Source organism: Prionailurus viverrinus, chromosome D2, assembly GCF_022837055.1.
Source record: "Prionailurus viverrinus isolate Anna chromosome D2, UM_Priviv_1.0, whole genome shotgun sequence".
NCBI classification, from domain to species: domain Eukaryota; kingdom Metazoa; phylum Chordata; class Mammalia; order Carnivora; family Felidae; genus Prionailurus; species Prionailurus viverrinus.
This window is the reverse complement of record NC_062571.1, coordinates 80,905,025-80,925,161: the sequence shown is the minus strand read 5'-3', so window position 1 is coordinate 80,925,161 and position 20,137 is coordinate 80,905,025. Positions and strand designations below refer to the sequence as shown.

The 20,137-nt window shown below is 56.8% G+C and overlaps 1 protein-coding gene across 1 annotated transcript in view; it reads left to right on the top strand.

Annotated features, from left to right (window-relative positions):
• FAM53B (family with sequence similarity 53 member B) overlaps window positions 1–20,137 on the top strand; it is a 113,178-nt gene that overhangs the window by 50,222 nt on the left and 42,819 nt on the right. The window contains exon 4 of the mRNA XM_047824346.1: window positions 7,763–8,541. Coding sequence (XP_047680302.1) covers window positions 7,763–8,541 — 779 coding nt within the window. The remainder of the gene's footprint in view (window positions 1–7,762; window positions 8,542–20,137) is intronic.

Sequence of the window (20,137 nt, the reverse complement as noted above, 5' to 3'; positions counted from 1 at the left end):
CAATTAACATGCAATTGGTTGAGTTCTCCGAATAGTTCTCCCCTGTGTAATGGCTCTCAGCTTTGCCGGGCGCATCAATTTAGAGATGAATCGCAAGCGGGTGCCCGTGTCCCAGGCTGTTTATGTACCCACAACCAGGATGGGGATCTAAAGGAGATGATGGTTAAAAGTGACCTTTCTGTCCCTTCACAGTTTTTGTTGCCATTGGGAATCCTGGCTCCGTGCACATTTCTGAATGCCCCTGGAGGCCAGGGGTGGGGCTGGAGGTCTGGGTCAGAGCTGGACGGGCCATCACAGGGTCTCCGTGCTCCCTGCCCCATACAGACGGGTGCTCAGTCTGGTATGGTTTTTACCCCTGTACACTGTCTTGTTTGGGGATCCCACCAAGCCTCTTTTTGTAAGAGCAGAGGCTTCCCAGAAGCTGCGGTGGCCGCCATGGGCCGTCCTACCCAGCTGGGGAGGGCAGGGCCCTGGTCGCCACTCTGAAGGTTACCAGCTGCCTCGCTTCTCCTAGAGCCCCTCAGGCCAGCCTTCTTGCTTCCCTTGATGGAGCTGCTGGAGTGTTCTCTCCAGCTGTCCTAATCCCTGTCCTCATGCCTTGGCCGAGGAGCTTGGCGTCCTGTGTCAGTGTGCCTGAACCCAAGATACAAGCTGACATTTTATGATTCATCGCACCCAAGAGGGCACATCCAGAGGATGGGGCCCAGTCAGGCAAAGCCCAAGAACGTTTTCTTCCTGACACAGCCTTGAATTAAATCTGTCTCCATCCTGATGACACGGAGAAAGAGGCACTCCAGTTGGCAGGGGGCTCTAGAAGTTCGTTTGAAAATCAGCGACCCCATTGTGGGACTGTGCACGTCTCATTGGGGCATGTCTTCCCCCTGTGTTCTTTTTGTGGGACGGACTTAGTAACGCTGCCTTCAGAAGGACACCTCTCCAGTTTCCCATTGAAAGGGTTGGTGAGAGCTTCTACCCCGAAATCAAGGGTAGAGTCCTTGCAGCCCCGAGGCTAAGTTAGCACAACCCAACCCACAGGGCTGGGGAGACAGCGCATCGTCAGCACAAGCAGATAGGTGTGAAATCCAAGAATGAGTCAGCCAGTCTTGATCTGGCTGGAGGCCTGTTACCCAGGCCTGGGAGGCTACAAGAATCTTATATCTTGGGTCTCTGCTTCAGGTGCTTAACCTTTTCTAGAAACCACATTCTGCTGTGGTTATGTCACCATAAGGCAGCCTATAAAACACAGCACACAGATACCCAGGGCCGTAAATCTCCTCTATCTCTTGAACCTAAGAAGGCCATAGGCCCCTAAGAATCTGGGCCCTTGGGAATTTCCCTTCAAGTTCAAGGGTAGAAATGGAAACAAGAACATTTGAGGTCAGATACTATTTTGTGTTCCTCCGAGTGTTTTCTTTCTTTGAGCTCTAGATCTGCGTACCCAGCAGCCTTCTGCCCTCCTTAGTCCGGGCGTGGTTGGACTGGGGCCTTGTGAGTGGGGCTGGGGGACCTGGGGTTTTGTTCCCATGTGTGTGAGCATCGGCTGAGGTGGTGGTAGTCTTCCAGAAACCTCAGGCTCGGGCATCAAGCCTCGGCTCTGAAAGACCCCGTGGAGGTCGCAGTGAGAGAACCGGATGGTTTGTATGCTTTTGTGTAAGTTTGTGTGGTTTGTCCTCCCGTCTCGAGGTAGAGCCTGGTGTGCGTTTACCTTACACACACACACTCCCCTGTGAGTCATCCCCAACTTGTGAAGATGGCTCAACCAGGGCACAGAGGAGCTTTAGATGCTGCTGAAGGTTGACATAATGAGGACTGCATAGAGCGTATGTGGCTGGTGCCTTTGTGCTGTGCCCACATCCACCAGAGGCCTGGCGTCAGCATGTCCCAGGGAGAAGGTGAGAGGCCTCAGACTCTTCCCCTGGTTTCCCAGGCCTCTTCCAGCGGCTCTCCATCTCCATCCAGGACCTGCTGTGCAACTTGGGGCCCCACCCGCTCCTGCGGGAAAGGGCCCTCTAAGTACTTGAAGGGTAAAAGTTTTCCTTGTCTGTAGTTCCACTTCCTGTCTGAAAGCAAACAGCAGAACACCAACTTTTAATGGTGTTCTGAATTCAGACTTGTAGAGGCTGGACTGGTCAACCCTCTAGAAGCTTCCTGGGTGTGGCTGCCACTCTGACAAAGGTGTTTGAGAACCCAGGTCCCCGAGTAGCCTGTAGGAGCAGTTCTTAGCAATTTTGCCACAAAATAACCTGAGGAACTTATTTAAAATTTTTTTGATGTTTATTTATTTTTGAGAGAGAGACAGAGACAGACAGAGCGAGCAGGGGAGGGGCCGAGAGAGAGGGAGACACGGAATCCGAAGCGGCTCCAGGCTCCGAGCCGTCAGCACAGAGCCCGACGTGGGGCTCGAACCCACCAACCGTGAGATCGTGACCTGAGCCGAAGCCGGACGTAGAGGAGCTTGCTTAAATGCAGACTCCTCCCCTCTAGAGATGGTTTCCTGAGAGAGGGGCTGGGCCTAGGAGTTGCACTGTAACACCCCAAGGGATGCTCCTGCAGGGGGTCCCAGGCCACACGGAGGAAATCCTGCCATAGAGTCTACAGGTTGCCACTCCAGCACTGCCAACGGTGCTTGGTGCCCGGTTGCCGGAGCGCTGAGCCTCAGCGGTAGGAGCAGAGCCCGCAGTGCCCTCGCGGGCCTTGTTGCAGGCAAGTGTGTGGTTCTCACAATAGCTCTGCGAGGGCATCACTGTCTGTCGCCCTCATCTTACACATGAGGAAACTGAGGCCCTGGGAGATGAAGTAGCTCTGCAGAGCTGAGACTCCAACCCGTGTCCGCACCCTTCCCACCCTCCCGAGTGACCCCTGCTCAGTGGACTCCCCAGGTCCGTGGCCCTGGTCACGTTTGAAAGAGTTACAGTTGTTTGTGCAGAGTGATACTGAGTGGAGGGGCGGGGGCATCGGGTGTCCTGTCCTCAGAGCGCTCCTGAAGTCCTTTTTGTACAGTGTGACGTCAGGGCCAGAAGCTCGGGGCGGTTTGCCATTAAACAGTGGCTTCTATTCCTGTTTCTTTTGTCTGATGACCTGACCCAGCAAATCGCTTTATGTTCCTTGAGTGAAGGGGGAAAACACCAAGGCTAAACATAGCCTCCATTGTCTTTACTTTTCTTACGTTGTACTTCTTCAAGCGATAAAGATAGCAACCGTTAAAATACTGTCTGTCCCTCAGACAGACCAGGTGGCCCCCCGGCTGCTGTTGAGGCACGGAAGCAGTGCTCCACGTTGGGCAGTGCGTGGCGTTTCCAGAGAATCCCAGACATCGTGGCGCTAACCAGACTCCTGGCCGCTTCCCATGCAGCTATCCGCGGCCTCGGTAAAGTGGGAAGTTGAACGCGGAGCCCAGCCTGTACCTCCCTGACCAAGGATAAAAGACCACTGAGGCCAAGCGAACCCCCACAGCCGGCTCTGCCGCTTTCCGGCACACTGTCGGTTCCTTCCTCCACCCGCCGCCCTCGGCTGAGGTCTGCGGTGTGCCGGGCTCCGTGCCGGGCACTGGGTGGCCATGCTGGGTCTGTGCTTGACAGCTTGTGGCTCAGTGGAAGCAGACACGTAAACAGATAATTAGGGTTCAGTCAACGTCTGGGCCGGAAGATCGAAAGTCAGACAGAGAGCTGTGGGCGCCTAGTGGCTAATACGGAGAAGGCATATCTACAGAGAAGGTGATGTGGAGTTGGCTCTTCTGGACTAGAAAGAGCCCCTTGCTGGAAGGATGAAGGCAGGAGGAGAAGAGTCCAGGCCTTTGCCAAGGCGCAAGGGTGTGAAAGAGCTGATGTTTGGGGGGGGGGGGGGGGGGGGAACGGTAGATTCATTGCAGACATATCGTGCTCACGTTTGACCGGTGGACCCAGTTAAGAACCGAGTCTTAATCATTTCAACGAGGAAATCTTACCGTTAGGGTCACAGAGGGTTACTCTTGGAACGGAGCGGAGTGGTTCCCCCAGGCAAACAGGAGCACGCCAGCGCTAGCCATCCAACCCGGTCCCCGCCGGGGATTCGAGAGGGACCCTGAACGCAGTTGGGGCACCTACCTCCTCTCACAGAAGTTCCCTGTGCCCGTTCCTGAGGCTGCTTCACTAAACTCCCGCTTTATTAAGGGTAGCTGGTACGCAAGAACTACTCTCTGGGCTGTGTCCACAAACCAGGGGGAGGGTGCTTTACGGGCTCTCTCAGGGGTCCTTGAAGATGGTTTCGACTCTGCCTGCTTCTTGTCTGATGTCTGATGTCACAGGAAGTTCAGGGTGTCTAGAGCAGAGTGAACTGGGGAGATGGGGTCGGGATGCCAGGCTAAAACGTTTGCCTCCTTTCTGCAAGGCCATGGGCAACTACCTGGGGTCAGACCATGCTAGGCATGGGCCCCGAGAAGTTCTCTGGAGGCAGTGAGGAGGTGAGCCTGGAATGGGGAGGCCTGCGCATCCTGTCAGGATGCACCAAGATCACGAGGTGGCCATGGGGGAGGGATGGTGCTGTCAGATGAGAGGGACCGAATGTTCTGCTTAATTGACTCCCAAGTCCCCTTACTTCTCATGACTTCCCTGGAGATGGGAAAGTTCCAGCGCAGTGAAATTAAAATGGAATAGAAAGTAGTTTCCCCTGAGAATGGGATCAATTCTTTTTAATTTCACGGGTTTCCCAAGGCCTCGAACAGAGGCAGTCTGTGTTGAGCCTTGGGTTCCTTAAGCAGGGCTACTGTGGCTCCATGTTGGGGCCCCTGCTGCTCTGTGGCTGGGCTCCCTGGGTCCTTCCTCAGTTGGTCGCATTCCTGACCCACCTGATGCCTCAGGGCCCTGTCTCCAAAGAGAAGTTGGTGGCCAGTGTTATCGTAAGAGAACTCCCTAAAAGACCGAAGGAACAAACCCAGAGGAGGCTGGGATCATAGGCCCTGGCCGTGACCCCGGGCCTGCACCAGTGGGCTTGGTGGCCACATCCCCCACACGTTTGGAAATAGATTTGTCCTTATAGAGAATGTAGAAACCACAGGAGAACACAAAGGAAAACATATAAATCAGCCAGCTATCTCTCATTCGACTGTGAACACTTTGGTTTATTTTCTCTTAATCTTCACAGATAACATACATATTTGACAAAATAGGAATCCTGCTATATCCATACGGTTTTTCTGCCCTGTTGTTTCAGCTTTGGAATTACATCATTAACATTCTCTGGAACGGTCCTGTTTGCATGCTCTGTCTTCCTCCCTGGTCGTTTATGTCACCAGCCCCGCCTGGAGGGCGTTTCAGTTGTGGCTCCCATTCCGCTGTCACTCGTGTCACTTTGCAGAACATCATGACACGCAAATCTTCACTTGGTTCTGAGGATAACTCTTCTTTTTGCAAAGCAGATAACAGATAATTTTACTTTATTATTAGTTTACTGATCTTTCAACCGCTAACAAATGTCAAATCGAAACTGGTTTAAAAGAATAGTGGCTGCTCCAGGGACAATGGGCAGTGAAGACTTATTTCGAACAACATAAATGCTACTTGCACAAAGGCGATTGATTCATGGTGATAATTTGTCAAATTTAGTGAACGGGCCACGTATGGAGACTTGTCGTGCACCGGGGCCCGGGAGGATTCGGAGAGGGACGGGAATTGAACATTTGGTGACTGGCCTGGTTTGGTCCCAACTGGTCTGGGCTTCTGGAAAATCTCTCCCCCGCATCTCCAGCTTCTGAGGCCCCCTTGTGGGAATAGCCTCTGGCCGGTTCCTCCCACGTCCCCTGCACAGGGTCCCAGCCCCTTAGACGTGCCTCATAACTGTGGCGGGGCACCCTAGATGAGAGTGTCACAGTTAGCCCTAATTTGGCTTATCTTTGGCTCGTGAGCCTCCTTTTGGGCCTCACTGGTCAATTCCCTTTGAGCCTGTCCAGTAGCTGCTGACACTCAGCCCAGGGTCTGTCCTTTGATGTCTCTCTGTGTCCTTTGAGAAGTGGCCTAAGTGGTGGGGATCTGGGCCTAGGAGTTGGACCCTGTGTGGTCCTTGCAGACTGGTGCACTCCTGTGGGTTTCACCATGGTTTTCTGAGTGGATGGTCCACCCTGTACGACTCCTAAACTCGTGGAGGGCAGGGCCGATGTCGGGCTCCCTGTGGTCCCTTCCCCTCAGCGCTGCAGTGTAGTGAAAAGAACAGGGCTCTGGGTTGGGCCAGGCTGCGGTCATTTGTGTGGCCCCGGGCCACTCACTCAACTTCCTCCAGCCTCTGTCTCCCCACCTGGGGAGTGATGGTGCACAGGGAGCCTTGTGGGTTACAGCGGCCAGGGGGATATCTGCTCCCCCGTGGGAGTAACTGACTGCAGTGCTGTGAGAATCGGTGTGCATCGAACCCCTAGCTGAATGTCATTTCAGGCTTTACGTCCGTCCCTCTACAGGCTGAACGACTCAAGCCGTGGTTTTCTGTATATTCCTGTGTGTACAGTTTATAAATGTGTGTCAATTAAGAAAGCCAGAACCTTGCCACTATGTTGATCCGTGGAAGCACAACATATTCTTGACTCTGCTTTTGTGTTATAAACTTGAACACCAGAACTGTATCAGGTGTATTTGTGCCTGCCCTCCTAAAATTCTCAGCACAGTGCCTGATTCTATAGTAGAAAAACAACAAATAGGTCCTGAATATTTCACTAAAATAAAGGTTCAAGTGCAAAGTCAGCATTTCCTAGTGGGGGCGGGAGGGCGGGGAGGTAGCTTCTTCATACATGTGTTCAAGTAGAGGCCTGAATATGTAAGTTTCAATTGTACCCTTAAGTCTGTGCAGCCCAAGACATGCTCCTACAGATTTTGACGGTTTAAAAAAAAAATTTTTTTTTAATGTTTATTTATTTTTGAGAGACAGAGCATGAGTGGGGGAGGGGCTGAGAGACAGAGAGAGACAGAGACAGAGAGAGACAGAATCCGAAGCAGGCTCCAGGCTCTGAGCTGTCACCACAGAGCCTGACGCGGGGCTGGAACTCATGAACCATGAGATCATGACCCGAGCTGAAGTCAGTGCTTAACCGACTGAGCCACCCAGGTGCCCCCAGATTTTAACAGTTTTAAGTGTCCTCGATGCCGTGAGAAATCAGGTGAACACAAGAAGAGTGCTCTATGGTTGGCGGCTATTGGTGATGACATTGATGTTGAAGAGCGTGGTGGTGGAGGCATAAATCAATTTCCAGTTTCTATCGTCAGCAAGTATTCTCGAGATGGAATTCAGATGAACTAACCTGGCAGTACCCTCCCCTCCCCGCCCTCCAATTCGACCTTGACCCTCCCACATACCAAAAGACTCCTCTTTGGTCTTCTGCCAGGGCATTGAGTCCCAGCCCCAGAGCAGCCAAGCACTGAGAGAGACCGTAACAAACATACTGCCCTGACGCTGCAGGCCAGGGGAGGGGTGGGGCAGGTCGATTTCCCATCTATAAAATGGGAAAGCGTTTGGGTGAAAACTGTTGTTTTGGACTTTCCTGGGAGGCAGTACGGACTTTTGGGAAGGAAGTTATACCAGGAGGCCGGCGGGCGGTGGGGAGTGTGGTACATGCATCTCAGGCTTGCTCTGCTCCTGATGCAAAACTCGGATTCCCGTCCCGTCTCTGAGCCTCAGTTTCTCGTCTACACAGTTAGAGCCTTCCTGGCTCTAGAATCCTGTTTAAGATGAACTCTTGGTGAGGAGGCAGAGGGCTGGCCTGGAGGCCTTCTCAAATCCTGTTTTCTCTTTGTCATTTCTGAACCAGAAAATGACAGATGGCGAGACCTGGACAGGAAATGCCCTCTTCAGATCGAGCAGCCGAGCGCCAGCATCTGGGAGTGCCTGCCCGAGAAGTGTCAGGACGGCGCTCTGTGGCACCGGGAGGCAGCGACCGCCTGCGCGGTGACCAACCTGATCAAAGACCTCAGCCTCAGCGACCACAACGGGAACCCCTCAGCACCCCCCAGCAAACGCCAGTGCCGGTCACTGTCCTTCTCCGATGAAATGTCCAGCTGCCGGACATCGTGGAGGCCCTTGGGCTCCAAAGTCTGGACTCCGGTGGAGAAGAGACGCTGTTACAGCGGGGGCAGCGTCCAGCGCTATTCCAACGGCTTCAGCACCATGCAGAGAAGCTCTAGTTTCAGCCTCCCCTCCCGGGCCAATGCGCTGTCCTCGCCCTATGACCAGGCAGGGTTCCACCACCGCTTTGGAGGTCAGCCCTGCCAAGGGGCGCCGGGCTCGGCCACCTGTGGACAGGCGGGCGACATCTGGAGCCCTGACCCGACCCCCGTGGGAGGCGGCCGGCTCGACATGCAGCGGTCCTTCTCCTGCTCACACGAGCAGTTTTCCTTTGCGGAGTACTGTCCACCCTCAGCCAACAGCACACCTGCCTCAACACCAGAGCTGGCCAGGCGCTCCAGCGGGCTGTCCCGAAGCCGCTCCCAGCCGTGTGTCCTTAACGACAAGAAGGTCGGCGTTAAGCGGCGGCGCCCAGAAGAGGTGCAGGAGCAGAGGCCTTCCCTGGACCTTGCTAAGATGGCACAGGTAAGAGCTCCGGCCACACGGGAGGCCCCGCGGGAGCACCTGGGTGCTCGTGGGAGCCTCTGCTGGTCCTGGCCCATCCCAGGCAGATGCGTGGGGCCCAGCAGTGGGTTCTTCCCCTGTTGTTTAAAATCCTCTTCGAAGAAAGATGATACCAAGTTCGTTTTTTAATTTTAGTGTCTTTAGAATCAGAAAAGTCAGAAATGCTCTTTCCCCGTGAACACAGTGCTGGCGGTACAGGGGCAGGCAGATGGCGGGAGGCGAGGCGTTACGGGGGCAGGCCGTTGTCACTCAGCACTGGTGATCCCCTTCCGGCACCTCGCTGGAGCCTCTGTGCCTGAAACCCCGTCCCTGTGGCACAGGCCAGGACTCCTTGTCCTTCGGATTAGGCTGGTCCTGAGATCAGGACTGTGGGTAATGGTTTTAGAGGGTGAGGGATCGGAGCAGCACTTAGTCATTGGATTAAACTGTCAACAACGTGAGACCATCAAGACCCTGTGATTGCTGTCCTCTGTGCCACCTCCGTCCGCCTCGCCGTTCACCGTAGGCGAGGCCTCCGGCCACACGCGCCCTCCCGCGCACTTGATCCTCTGTGTCTTGGAGCCCTGCCTCGTGCTAACACTGATCGCGGGTGTTGATTCGAACGAGACGAACTTGGGAGTTAATATTCTGTCTTTAGGGCAGTCTCTGAGCCTGAGTGTCCCCTGCGTTTGGTTCTTCCCGAGGAGGCCTGAGGTTGTGAGTTTGACAGTGAGGCCCAGGGAAGGATGGGTGGCGGGTGGGATGCAGTCTGTGTCCTGTGTCCGGGAGGTCCTGCGCTCCGTGCCATGGTTTCCCCTTCCTCTTGTGTTGTTGTGGAAGCATCGGTCACCGCTGGGTGTGAGGGGACCAAGACCGGCGGGCCTCGCCCATGCAGCCCGTGGCCACTTCTGGGCAGGCAGCCTCGTGTCGACTCCTCTTGGACCTGACGGCCTTCCTTCAGTGCCCAGGGCTGCTTTTTCAGCCGGACCTCCTTTTGCTTTAGAGTGAAAATGCCGCTTCTGTCGGTGGCATTTCCTTCTCTTCTCTAGACCCCCTCCCAGCCTAGAGGTACCTGCCCTCCCCTCCCCCGGCCCACAGAAAGAAGAGGGGCAGGTGTCTCAAGTCTTGAGCGGGCACCTTGCCCCAGAGTCCAGACCGTCTGGCTGTTTGCTCCAGAGCCCGGCCATGGCCCGGGGCAGCTGGAGGACAGGCTCGTGACAGACTCTGCCTCCGCCATGTTGGGGAAGAAACCTCCATCCTCTGCCCTCATTTTTGAGTTTCCATTTCTTCCATCGCTGCCCCCAGGTGTGTCCCTTTCTTTTTCCTAAGTTGTGGACATGTTTTGCTTTACTAGCTAGACAACGGCCGAACACATTCGTTTGTGTTGGACACGCGAGTGGAATTTTCCTTCTCTGGAGAAATTTAAATAGGTAAAGAGGCTGGAAAGGTGACAGATTTTTTGGGTGACTTCTGAAGGAAACCCGGAGCCCTGAGTTCTGGGTGCGATAAATGGCTTCAGTTAAATTTTTAATGTTGAGCTTATTTTATTACCTAATAAGCTAGATAGGCAATAAAAACAACTTACATGTGTTATTATATTTTACTAGCCACAAGTCGGAGTAACACCACTGGCGTCACTGGAGACGTTTCCCGTCCTCACTCGGGTAGAAACTGTTTGAAAATCTATTGCTCAGTGGGGCTGTGGCCAGATGTGTAGATTGCTTCATTGGCTCCAGGCAGGCCTCCAAGATCCCGGTGAGGCCGCCCTGATTCCTCCCGCCTTTCTCTAGCCAAGGCCTGGGTAGGGCAGAGTCCGGGGCAAGTGCAGAAGGGGCCCCTGGGAAGTGTGTGTGCCAGAAGGGGGCGACTGGAGCCCTGGGGTTGGACCCTGAGCCACCCCGACCAAGCCTCTAGAGCCCCGGCCAGTCCTGTCTCCGCGGGGCTCTGCCTGCTTTGGCTCCCCCATTGTATAATTTATGGCCTCGCGAGGTGGGCCTTGCTTTTCCAGGAGCCTTTTTAAAAGCCAGGCCTAGGGCAACTCCAGTGCCTTTGCAGAGAGCCCCGGATCCAGCCTGGAACGTGTAGGGTCCTCTGCCTGGGAACCCCAGGAGCTGAGCATGTCACTGGTATACAGACACCTGCCCATGGCCAGGTGACAGCTGACGCGGGACCGCCCAGATACCAGCCCCCGTGGGCTGTGGCTTTCTCAGCATTTGTAACTGCTGGGGCAGGAGCAGGGGCTGCGCATCTATGGAAAGACAGGCCTGTAGCCAGGGTCGGCAGTGCTCTGTTTCTCCAACCTAGATCTTGGACCCTTTTTTGTAGGTCTTGTGATCTTGGTTTGTAAATACTCACTTTTCTGGGGGCAGGGGGTTCTAACTGAGCATTTTTGTGAAGGAGCCCCTTTGTGTGCGTAGATCTGGGACCAGGTGTATGAGATTGTCACGTCAAAGGTGCAGAGTGCCTTTCCGGTTAGACCCTCGGAGTATGGGGAGTTCTGAGAAACCCCGGCTTCCTGAGGTGCTGACTGGGGCCGGAGCCTTTGGGGCCCGGGGCACACCTCCCGGGGTGTGGGTGAACACGCAGGAGCTTTCCTCTGGCCGGCAGTCAGGGTGCCCGGAGCAAGGGTGGGGGGTACCCAGAGCCCCTGAAGCCTTGTCCATCCAGCCCCTCCTGCGGACGCTGCTGTCCTTCTAGAACATGGTGTTCACTTTTGGATCTGCAGTTGGGGCCTGGGGGCACAGCGACAAATCAGAAGGCGTCCAGATGAGGGGCGGAAGGCTGGCAGCCCTGGGCAAATTACTTGACATCTCTGTGCAGCAAAGCACATCGTCCCCACAGCTGCTGTGGCTTCTGCCGGAAGAATAAGGGAGATAATGCACGTGTGCGTGTTTGTATAACGCGTCAACCTGTACGTGTGTGTCTGCGACGTGCAGACATATGTACGTGTGAACGTACGTGTGTGTCTGTATCCTTGCCTGTGTGTACACGTACCGCCTAGCGCCCTGGCTGGCGCGCAGGGAGTGCGGACGGGTGCCCCTGGCGTTGCCGTTGCACATGTTGGGAGGGAAGGCGTGGGCGTGTTCTGGGCGACTCCAGAGGCAGGACCGGGAGGGGGGTGATGGTCCCAGGAGGCACACTCAGTCCCTTGTGAGGACTCCCTTTTTTCTCTATTTGCCCATCTCTTTCCTTCTGTGTTTCCCTTCCCTTTTCTGCCCTTGCCATTTACTTCTCCTTCTTTGTTCCTCTTCCTGCCTCGTCCTTTCCTTTTGAGAACGGGGAGGAGGCCTGCCCTGCCGCTCAGCCCGGCCTGCGGTGAGCTCCGTGCTCAGAGCCGAGGGTCGTGAAGCGGTGTTGGATTCGGAACCACCTCCGCCAGAGGAGGTTGGCCACGTGTGAGCGTTTTGTGTCACGTCTGCAGCCCGTGGGGCTAGGTAGACGTGGTCTTGGGAGCTCACCGGATGCCCCGCCCTGCCCCTGGCCAGCACCCCTGGGCACAGCTGGCCGGCAGTGGCCGATGCCTCTCGGGCAGTGAGGCCGGACCGCGGTGGGTCAGGGGGTCAGCAATTGCCTTCAGACCTGTCTGCCTTTGCTCACATCTTGTTAAAACCTCAGCGCCCAGCGCACGGACGGGGATGCCGAGCGAGGCTGCAGGCGGCTCCTGCAGCGGGAGGGGGGAGGCTGCAGCGAGGAGGGTCCCCGCTGGGAGAACTGGCTTGAGGACCCAGCCCAGGGAGGCCCGCCCCGCCCCGGAATTGGCATCGTGGCCACGCGGCTCCCAGAGCAGCTGCCCGAAGGCGGCCCGGAGGGTCAGTCGCGCCCGCCCCTGCCCGGGTCACATGGTGCTGACCTCCCGCTCGGCTTTCCCCACGTGACCGCTTCTGCCCGGTGTTTTGTGTGAATGTGTGCCATTGAGAGCAGGGCCCGGCCTGAGCATCGGAGTTGTTTATCAGCGGGACTTTTGCTGACGTGTTTATTAGTGATTGCTTCTTGGAGACTTGGCGTGACTAGCAAGCGTCGGTTGACTCCCAGCGAGACCTGCACCGTGCGTGGCCATTTAGGCCCAGATCGCATGCGTGGGAGCCAAGGTTTCGGGGGAAAAAAAAAAAAAAGCAACAATTAAAAAGAGGTACCCGCCGAATGCCGTGCCCCTGGGTGTCCCAGTCCTTGCTATATTTTTGACTCCAAGCTGGTCAGCCTGCAGGAGCAACAAATTGTATTTCTCAACAGTGCTTCACACAGAAGCGAGGCATTTGTGAGGAGGGGTCGGGATGCTGAAACAGAGGTTTGATTGATCGCAGCTGCCCACACACTGAGTCCTCAAACCTCCTGGAGCAAGCCCCAGAACAGGCAGCAACTGTTGTGTTAGCAGATGTTTGAGGGGCCCAGAAAGCTGGCCGGGGGCAGCGTGGGGCAGGGGAGAAGCACGAGGTAGCAACTGTGCCGAGCACTGATCCAGGACGAGTCTGGGAGTCGAGTCCAGGAGAGCGGGGTTGGCTGGGGCCCTGGGGGCTCCGAAGGGCAGGGGGCTGTGGCCCGAAGCCGCCGGAGGGGTATCACAGATGCTCATCAGTAACTCGTGGCTCTTTGTTGGCACGGTGTCCCTGGGTCAGCCTTCCACGGTCCACCCCGCTTGCCAGCGGGGGTTGCCTTTAGCAGGGGAGCGGTCCTCCTCAGCCCCCGTGTGGGGTGGCCCTTCGCACTACTGGCTGCGTGACCTTCCCGCTTCCTTGGCAAAGTCCCTGGGCTCAGGCCTGGCTCGTCCGAGCCTTTGTGGCCGCCTCCTGCCTGCACTGCCCCCGGCTGGCCACTCTGCCGGGTTTAGTTGCCTGCAGTCTTGCACCCTTAGACCTCTCCTGCTGGCGTGGGGAACCGTGCGGATGGCAAATAGGGGAATTCAGAGATGCATCGCCCTTTACAACACAGAACGCAGGCAGGCATGAGGATCTGGTGAAGGGCAGTCAACAGAAAGCCCGGGATTTCTAATTGGCACGAAATAAATGCTAAATAAAAGTAAAAGCAAAACGCACTGTGGGTGCATGGGAGTACTTGCCTCTGATGAGGAACCAGTCAGGATGGGCTCGAACAAAGGAAGAGAGTCTTTAAGACTTGGAGCATCAGAGGGGTGGATGGCACGGTGGCGGCAGGGGGCACTGATCCAGCACATCAATTCTGTGCTCTTGATGGACACTGCTAAGCAGTAGCATTTTTTCTGCTTGAACTTTGAGGAGGTCTTAGACTCCTCCCCTCCGGGATCCTGGCAGCCGCTGCTAATTGACTGCCCTCTGTCCATCCCCTCACCTGAGGGCGAGGCCTCCAGAGTCCGGGGAGAGTCAGCCACTTGCCCAGAGCCGCGTGGTTCCTTAGGACACTGGGAAGGCTGGAACCGGGGCCTCCTGACTCTGTGTTCTGTGCTCTTCCTGCTGCTGAGATTCATCCGACACGCGGACGGCCCGGCTGGCCTTTCCAGGTAGCCGACCCTGGTGAGACCTAGAGGGCGCGGACAGAGTCAGAAAGGGGCTCAGTTTCCCTCGCTGCCACTTTTGAGCTGTGCGCCCTTGGGCAGGTCACCCCTCCGTAGCCTCCACTTCCTTGCCTGTGAAATGGGAACAGCACTTCCTGTTTCTCCCCGGGGTGGGGCGGCGTCCCGTGGCCTGGGTCCCGCCAGCCCAGCGGCCGGCCCTCGGAGGAACGTCAGAGCCGCACCCTGCAGCCCATCTCCTGCCGCTCTGGTTCCGGGCAGTCAGCCGCTCCCGGGGGAGGGCGTCAACGGGAGGCCAGGGTCCTGCCAGCGGGAGAGCAGGGAGGGCCGAGCCAGAGGCTAGTTGGAGCTCTCTCTGGGGTTTCTTCCCTGTCAAAAACGGGCACGTCAGCAATAGCGCAGCACCCCTGACGGGGGTTCTCACGCTTCAAGGAAACCCCCGTTCAGACTCTCGGATCGCTCCTTGCCGTCCCCGGCTGCCACCACCAGGTTGCATAAGCAACCCGCTTAAGGTCACTCGGATCGGGGCCGAGTGTTGACACAATAGCTTTGATCTCCCGGGAAAAGAAAAATGGAAGGAGTTCAGCTGGGGACATGCCAGGGAGGCAGCTTTTAGTGGCACTTGGTGATTTTCCATGCTTTCATTGTGAGCCTCTCCGAGCCGGGAGGTGTCTTAGAAGATGTGAGGCAACACAGTTCTGGGGTGCCCAGGGTTTTCTGGAAGGCCTCTGCTTTGGAAGCCACTTGGGCCTCTGAGCCCTTCGAGCCCCCCCGATGTGCTCAGAGCACCCTCAGGTGCCAGGCCCTGCTCTGGTCCCGGGCTCAGGGACCTGTGAGCTGGGGGCCCGGCCCGCCGGAGGCCAGCATGCCTGAGTCCCGCTTCGTGGAAGCCAGAGTGGGAAGGGTCTGCGGGTTGGGTGACCCTTGCCTCTCTGGTTCAACTCCAAGGGCCCACAGAGGAGGGTTTAGAGAAACCCCGTGTTGCCCCAGCCTACTGAAGAAGATGCAGACCGTGGGCCGAGACATGAGGAGACAGAGGGCTGGTGGAGAGCAGAGCCTTGGCCTTTCCCGTGGGGTGGGCTCAAGCCTCATCCTGGCAACTTAAATTTACTTGACCCCTTGGCACCTGGTCCCCATCGTCAAGGTTGGGGTAGCAGCCCCTTCGGTCATTGTGCACTGGCAGCACTGAATGAGTTCGTTAGCATGAAATGCTCCTGTGTGCCCGGGGTCAGCCCTTAGTAAGAGTCGGTCGTCATCGCTGCTATTGGTGGTCACATTTTAGGAGGAGAGAGAGAGATGGGTCAGAAGGAAGGAACTGCCCCGTTCATTGAACGTGAGCTGTCGTCTCTGGGGAGATTCTTTGTTTCTGCAGTTCTGAGGTCCTCAGCCGTATCTCTGCTCCCCAGAAGAGGGCCTGGAGCCCGGAGGCTCATGTGGCTTGTCTGAGGGCCTGAGTTGAGTTGTTGAGTTGCCTCGTTGGGGTTTGGACCTAGGGTTCTGTGACTCCAGTGCCAGGGTTTCGCCCTGCTGCCACATGGTAGATGCTTCCCATATCACAGGGGTGACCGAGTGTGCCCTGTCATTGGAACATAGCTGCGTTTGGGGTCAGAAGACGTGAGTTGAGACCCAGTCCTGCACCTGTTGTGGCCGGGAGCCAGCTGTCCTGCTTCTCTGAGCCCCGGGTTTCTGACCACGTTCACCTCTGCCCAAGCATGGTCTGCATGGACTGCAGCTTCCTGGGCCTCTCCCCAGAGTCTGAATGGTGGGTCCGGGCCAGGGCCCCGGTGCCAGAGTGTTTCAGAAGCTCCCCAAGTAAGTGGGGTTTGGGAGCAGTGGAGGTGGGCAGCCTGGTGCCCCTGCAGAGGCCAGGGGTGGGCTCATCTCAGGTGGAGACAGCACTGGGAGTCAAGGCCCCCCAGTCAGGAGATACTGGGTTGGCCTGGGTTGGGAAAGGGGTGACCTGGAGAAGGGATTCGAGAGCCTGGTTTTCTGACTTCCAAGTCATCGGATGGGCCCCTGCTGAGTCCCTGTGCCAGCAGAAGAGTGGCATCCCTACCTGACAGTCGACCTTCATGAGCACCAAAGAGGGCTTGGGGTTGACTTATGCTAAGCTGGGGACATAGCTGCCTTAGAACTGACGGGAAAAACATCTAACGTGTAGCACCGGACATTTGTCTTTTGTTTCGTTTTGTTTTTGTGTTTAAAAAAAAATTTTTTTTAATATTTATTTTTGAGACAGAGAGACAGAGCATGAACGGGGGAGGGTCAGAGAGAGAGGGAGACCCAGAATCTGAAGCAGGCTCCAGGCTCTGAGCTGTCAGCACAGAGCCCGCCGCGGGGTTCAAACCCACGAACCCTGTGTGAGATCATGACCTGAGCTGAAGTCGGAAGCTCAACCGACCAAGCTACCCAGGTTCCCCTCGCACTGGACGTTTGTAAGCAGATCCTTACGTGTGGATTCTTAAAGGTGGGTTCCGAGTCCCTGCTCACCATTCCAGAGTGAATGACCAGGAACCAAGTGTGACTGTTTATGCCTTGTCCAGATGCCGCATGTGTCTGGTGTCTCTGGACCGTGGTAGCCCTTGAAAGAGGCCGGGCTTCCAGAGTGTTCTCACAGCCCATCAGAATCAGCCTCCTGGTAGAAATAAGCCACAAGGCAGCCCTGGAAGAGCTCAGGAGTGACATGGGGTTGGGAGGCCCCCGGGAGAAGCACAGGTGCAAAGGTCGGAGTTAGGAAGGGACTGGGAGGGGGCCCAGCATAGGGGCCCCAACTCTGAAGTCATCCGGCTTTTATTCTGAGTGCAGGGGGAGCATCAGAGAGTTTTAAGCAGGGGAGACAGTACCCGGGGGAAAGCTCCTTCTGGCTGGGGTGGGCAGCACAAACTGAGAGCTATGGGGAGATAAGAGGCCGTGGGCAGGGGCAGCGGACGTACTGATTTGTGTCAGAGGCTCAAAATGTTTTGGAGATGGTACAATAGGACTGGCCAATGGGTTAATCTTGTCATTAGCGTCCAAGTCCCCTGAGTCTGAGACCTCACCAGGTAGAGAATCCATTGCCTCAACCCTCAAAGACTGCTTCCTTTAAACTACTGTGTTCAGTGGGTGCTGGTTCTAAGTCCTTCCTGTTATCTAACCTTCAGCCCTCACTTAGCCGGCATCACCTGTTCTCAGTAAAAGTGAAGTCTGGTCGATCACCGTGATTCATTTGGTTTTCACAAGCATCCTTGGAACCGTCCCACCCCCAAATCCTTGCGTATCAGTGCTTTGCCAGCCCAGGCCGTCCTTCCCTGCTATGGAAATTCAGTCCCACCCCTATCCAGCTACCCCTGTCCCCAGACCCCTGACTCCTGTGCCAAAGTTTCTCAGTCCTTGTCCACTTGACAGCGGGTGCTGTCTGGACTTGGGCTGGAGAAGGCCGGGGGCAGCTCGGGGCCACAGGAGGGTTCTCGTACAGTCTCGAGTGCCTGTCACGCTGGATCTCCCTCAGCTGGGCCACATCTGCGCTGTTTACAGCGGCTGGGGCAGCAGCTTTGGAAAATGTGGGGCCTGCCATGGCCTCTGAGAATCTACCAACAGAGCCTGTAGTCCCAGCCCAGCCCAGAAGGATGCGGCGGAAGGGGGCGCTTGACGGACCTGGAGGGATTTTGACATTCCCTGCCCTATTCCTGCTTCCTTATTGGGGACATTGCGGTAACACCTCCTGGGAAGGGGCTCCAAGCCCTCAGCGAGCCTGGGCGGCTGAGAGAGCCCCGGGGAGGGCTGGCGACCGAGGCGCGACGAGGCGTCACTGAGATGGACGTGTGCTTCATGAGGAGCCAGGCCCAGAGCTAACACATCTGACACCTGCCTGTGCTTTTGCCTGGTGCACGCCACTGGCTTCGTGGGGTCGGCCCAGGACGGAAGCTTACGTTCGCCCCTTTTGTCTTTTGCAACACACCCTTCCGTTGTCCCAAGCGCTCCAGCGACGTAGACCCTCCCCTGTGGACGCGGGCCGTTTGTTTATTTATGACGTTTCTGCAGTATCGGTGCCCTGAACGACTGCTCCTTCTCCCAGCTCAGGCCACAGTTTGAGAAGTAAGGAAAGCAAACGCCGCATCGGAGGGCAGACCCTTTGCTGCAGCCCCCGCGTCGGTGGGAACTTGGTCTGAGCGGACTCGGTTGGAGTGGGTGGCGATCGCCTGTTCATGGCCAAGTGATTAGCAAGGCCTCCTTTGAAAGTTGGACACAGTAGGACTCTCGGATAATTCCTTTTGGCGGGGGGGGGGGGGGGGGGGAGAAGCTTGGGCTTGCTTTTTTTTTTTTTTCTGTCTTGGAAAACAAAAGAAACGGTTGGTTCCAAAATAATAACGCAACCGCCAAAAGTTCCATTTGTGAGCAGTAGCACTGAGCTCACATCAGTAATATGTCACTGAAGGCCACCAGGCGCCAGCCCTTTCCCTGAGATAGTGCAGGGTCCTATAATGCAGTTAATCTTCACGGGGCGGGCGGCAGCGGTGGTGGGGGCTGCAGCTGTTTCCTCCCAGAGCTCGGAGCACGGAGAGCGTGCGGAAGCCTTGCCTGCGGCAGCCAGGGCCCAGTCGGGGGACAGAAACCACCCGTATGTCCACCGAGAGGTCACTGGGAGCACTTGTTAATTGGGTTTCTGGAGGCCTGAGAAGCCAAGACATGAGCAGCAGGTCTCATGGAGGAAGCGACTGCAGGAAGCCGCTCCCGCCCCGGCGAGGGCGTCAGAGGGAGGAGGCTGCGGTTCTGCGGGCTTCGGAGCTGGGCGGCCACAGCCCCCGGGGCCCGCCCGAGCTGAGGACAGGAAACGCGAAGGAGCCGGTCCCGCGCAGCAGCCGCCGTGAACAGGACACAGTGCGCTGCCGGGTCAGGAATCAGACCGGGTGACAGTGACAGCCGCGGGAAACAGGCAGGAAGATGCACGGCCCTCCTCCCTCCTCCAGTGCTCCTGTGCGCAGAGCCTCGAGGGGGCAGATGGCAGGGCCACTGGGCGCCGGGCTCGGGGAGAGCGGGGCCTGGAGCTGAGCCCCGGGCTCTGGGATCTGACGCTGCTGCTGTGGGAACGTCTGCCCTCTGCCCACCACACGGCTCTGGGCAAGCGTGTCCTCTCAATGCCATCTAGCATCCCACACTGCGGGGGGTGGGGGGGGGAGGGTTGTTTTCCCTCTTTTCCGCTCCTTCCCTCCTTGTCTTACCTGGTGTCATTGAGTGTTTGGCACTCAGCTGGGCCCTGAGGATACCTCTGTAAGCCACACACGATTACCATTTTCATAGAAGCTACTTCCTAGGAAGAGGAGTAGATAATAAGCAAACCCCAGGCAGGATGATTTCAGGCGGCGATGGGTGCTATAAAGAAAACAAAGCAGGCTGGTGCGATTCGGATGTCAGGTGGGTAGAGGGGAGACGAATGTTAGGTTAGCTTCAGGTTAGAGTGTCAGGGCAGCCGCTCAGGAGGTGACGAGATGCCGAGACGCCCTCGGCCACGCACGGGTGGGGAGGGAGAGCATCCTGAGTGGAGGGAAGAGGAAGCACAACGTTGGGAGGTGGGAGGGCTCAGCAAGTTCAGGGCAGAGCAAGCTGGTGTGATGGGGGTCCTGGGCGAGGGGGCTGGGCAGGAGGGGCTGCAAGGCATCAGCAGGGCTGGCTCGGGTGGGCCTTGCGGGCTGTGGTAAGGAGTGGGTCTTTGTGCTGGGCCCCGGGGAACGCCATCAGGTTTCCCACAAGGGATCCGGTGTGATTTGCTGGGTCTGGGACCCTCTGAATCAGCTGCCTTGGGGATTTGGTCTCAGAGTGCACCCGGGAGACCATAGTGCAGACAGGTCAGGGTGAGAAGGCGGGTAAGGGGGAAACCACCTGACAGAAGCTCTCAGGCAGGTGCCCTAGCTTTGGGAGGCTGGTGGGGGGCTGCAGAGGGTTAAGTCTGGTGCTTCCTGTCATGTACCTCTCACGGTACCACCGCCCAGCCCTGCTGCTGGTCAGTGGCAGTGAGTGGCCCTTGGCTCGTCCCCTGTCCGTATCTGCACACACCAGTCTGGCTCCGGGAAGCAGGGCCCTAACTTCTAACAACGCTGGCCTGCATTTGCGGGCAGCTGG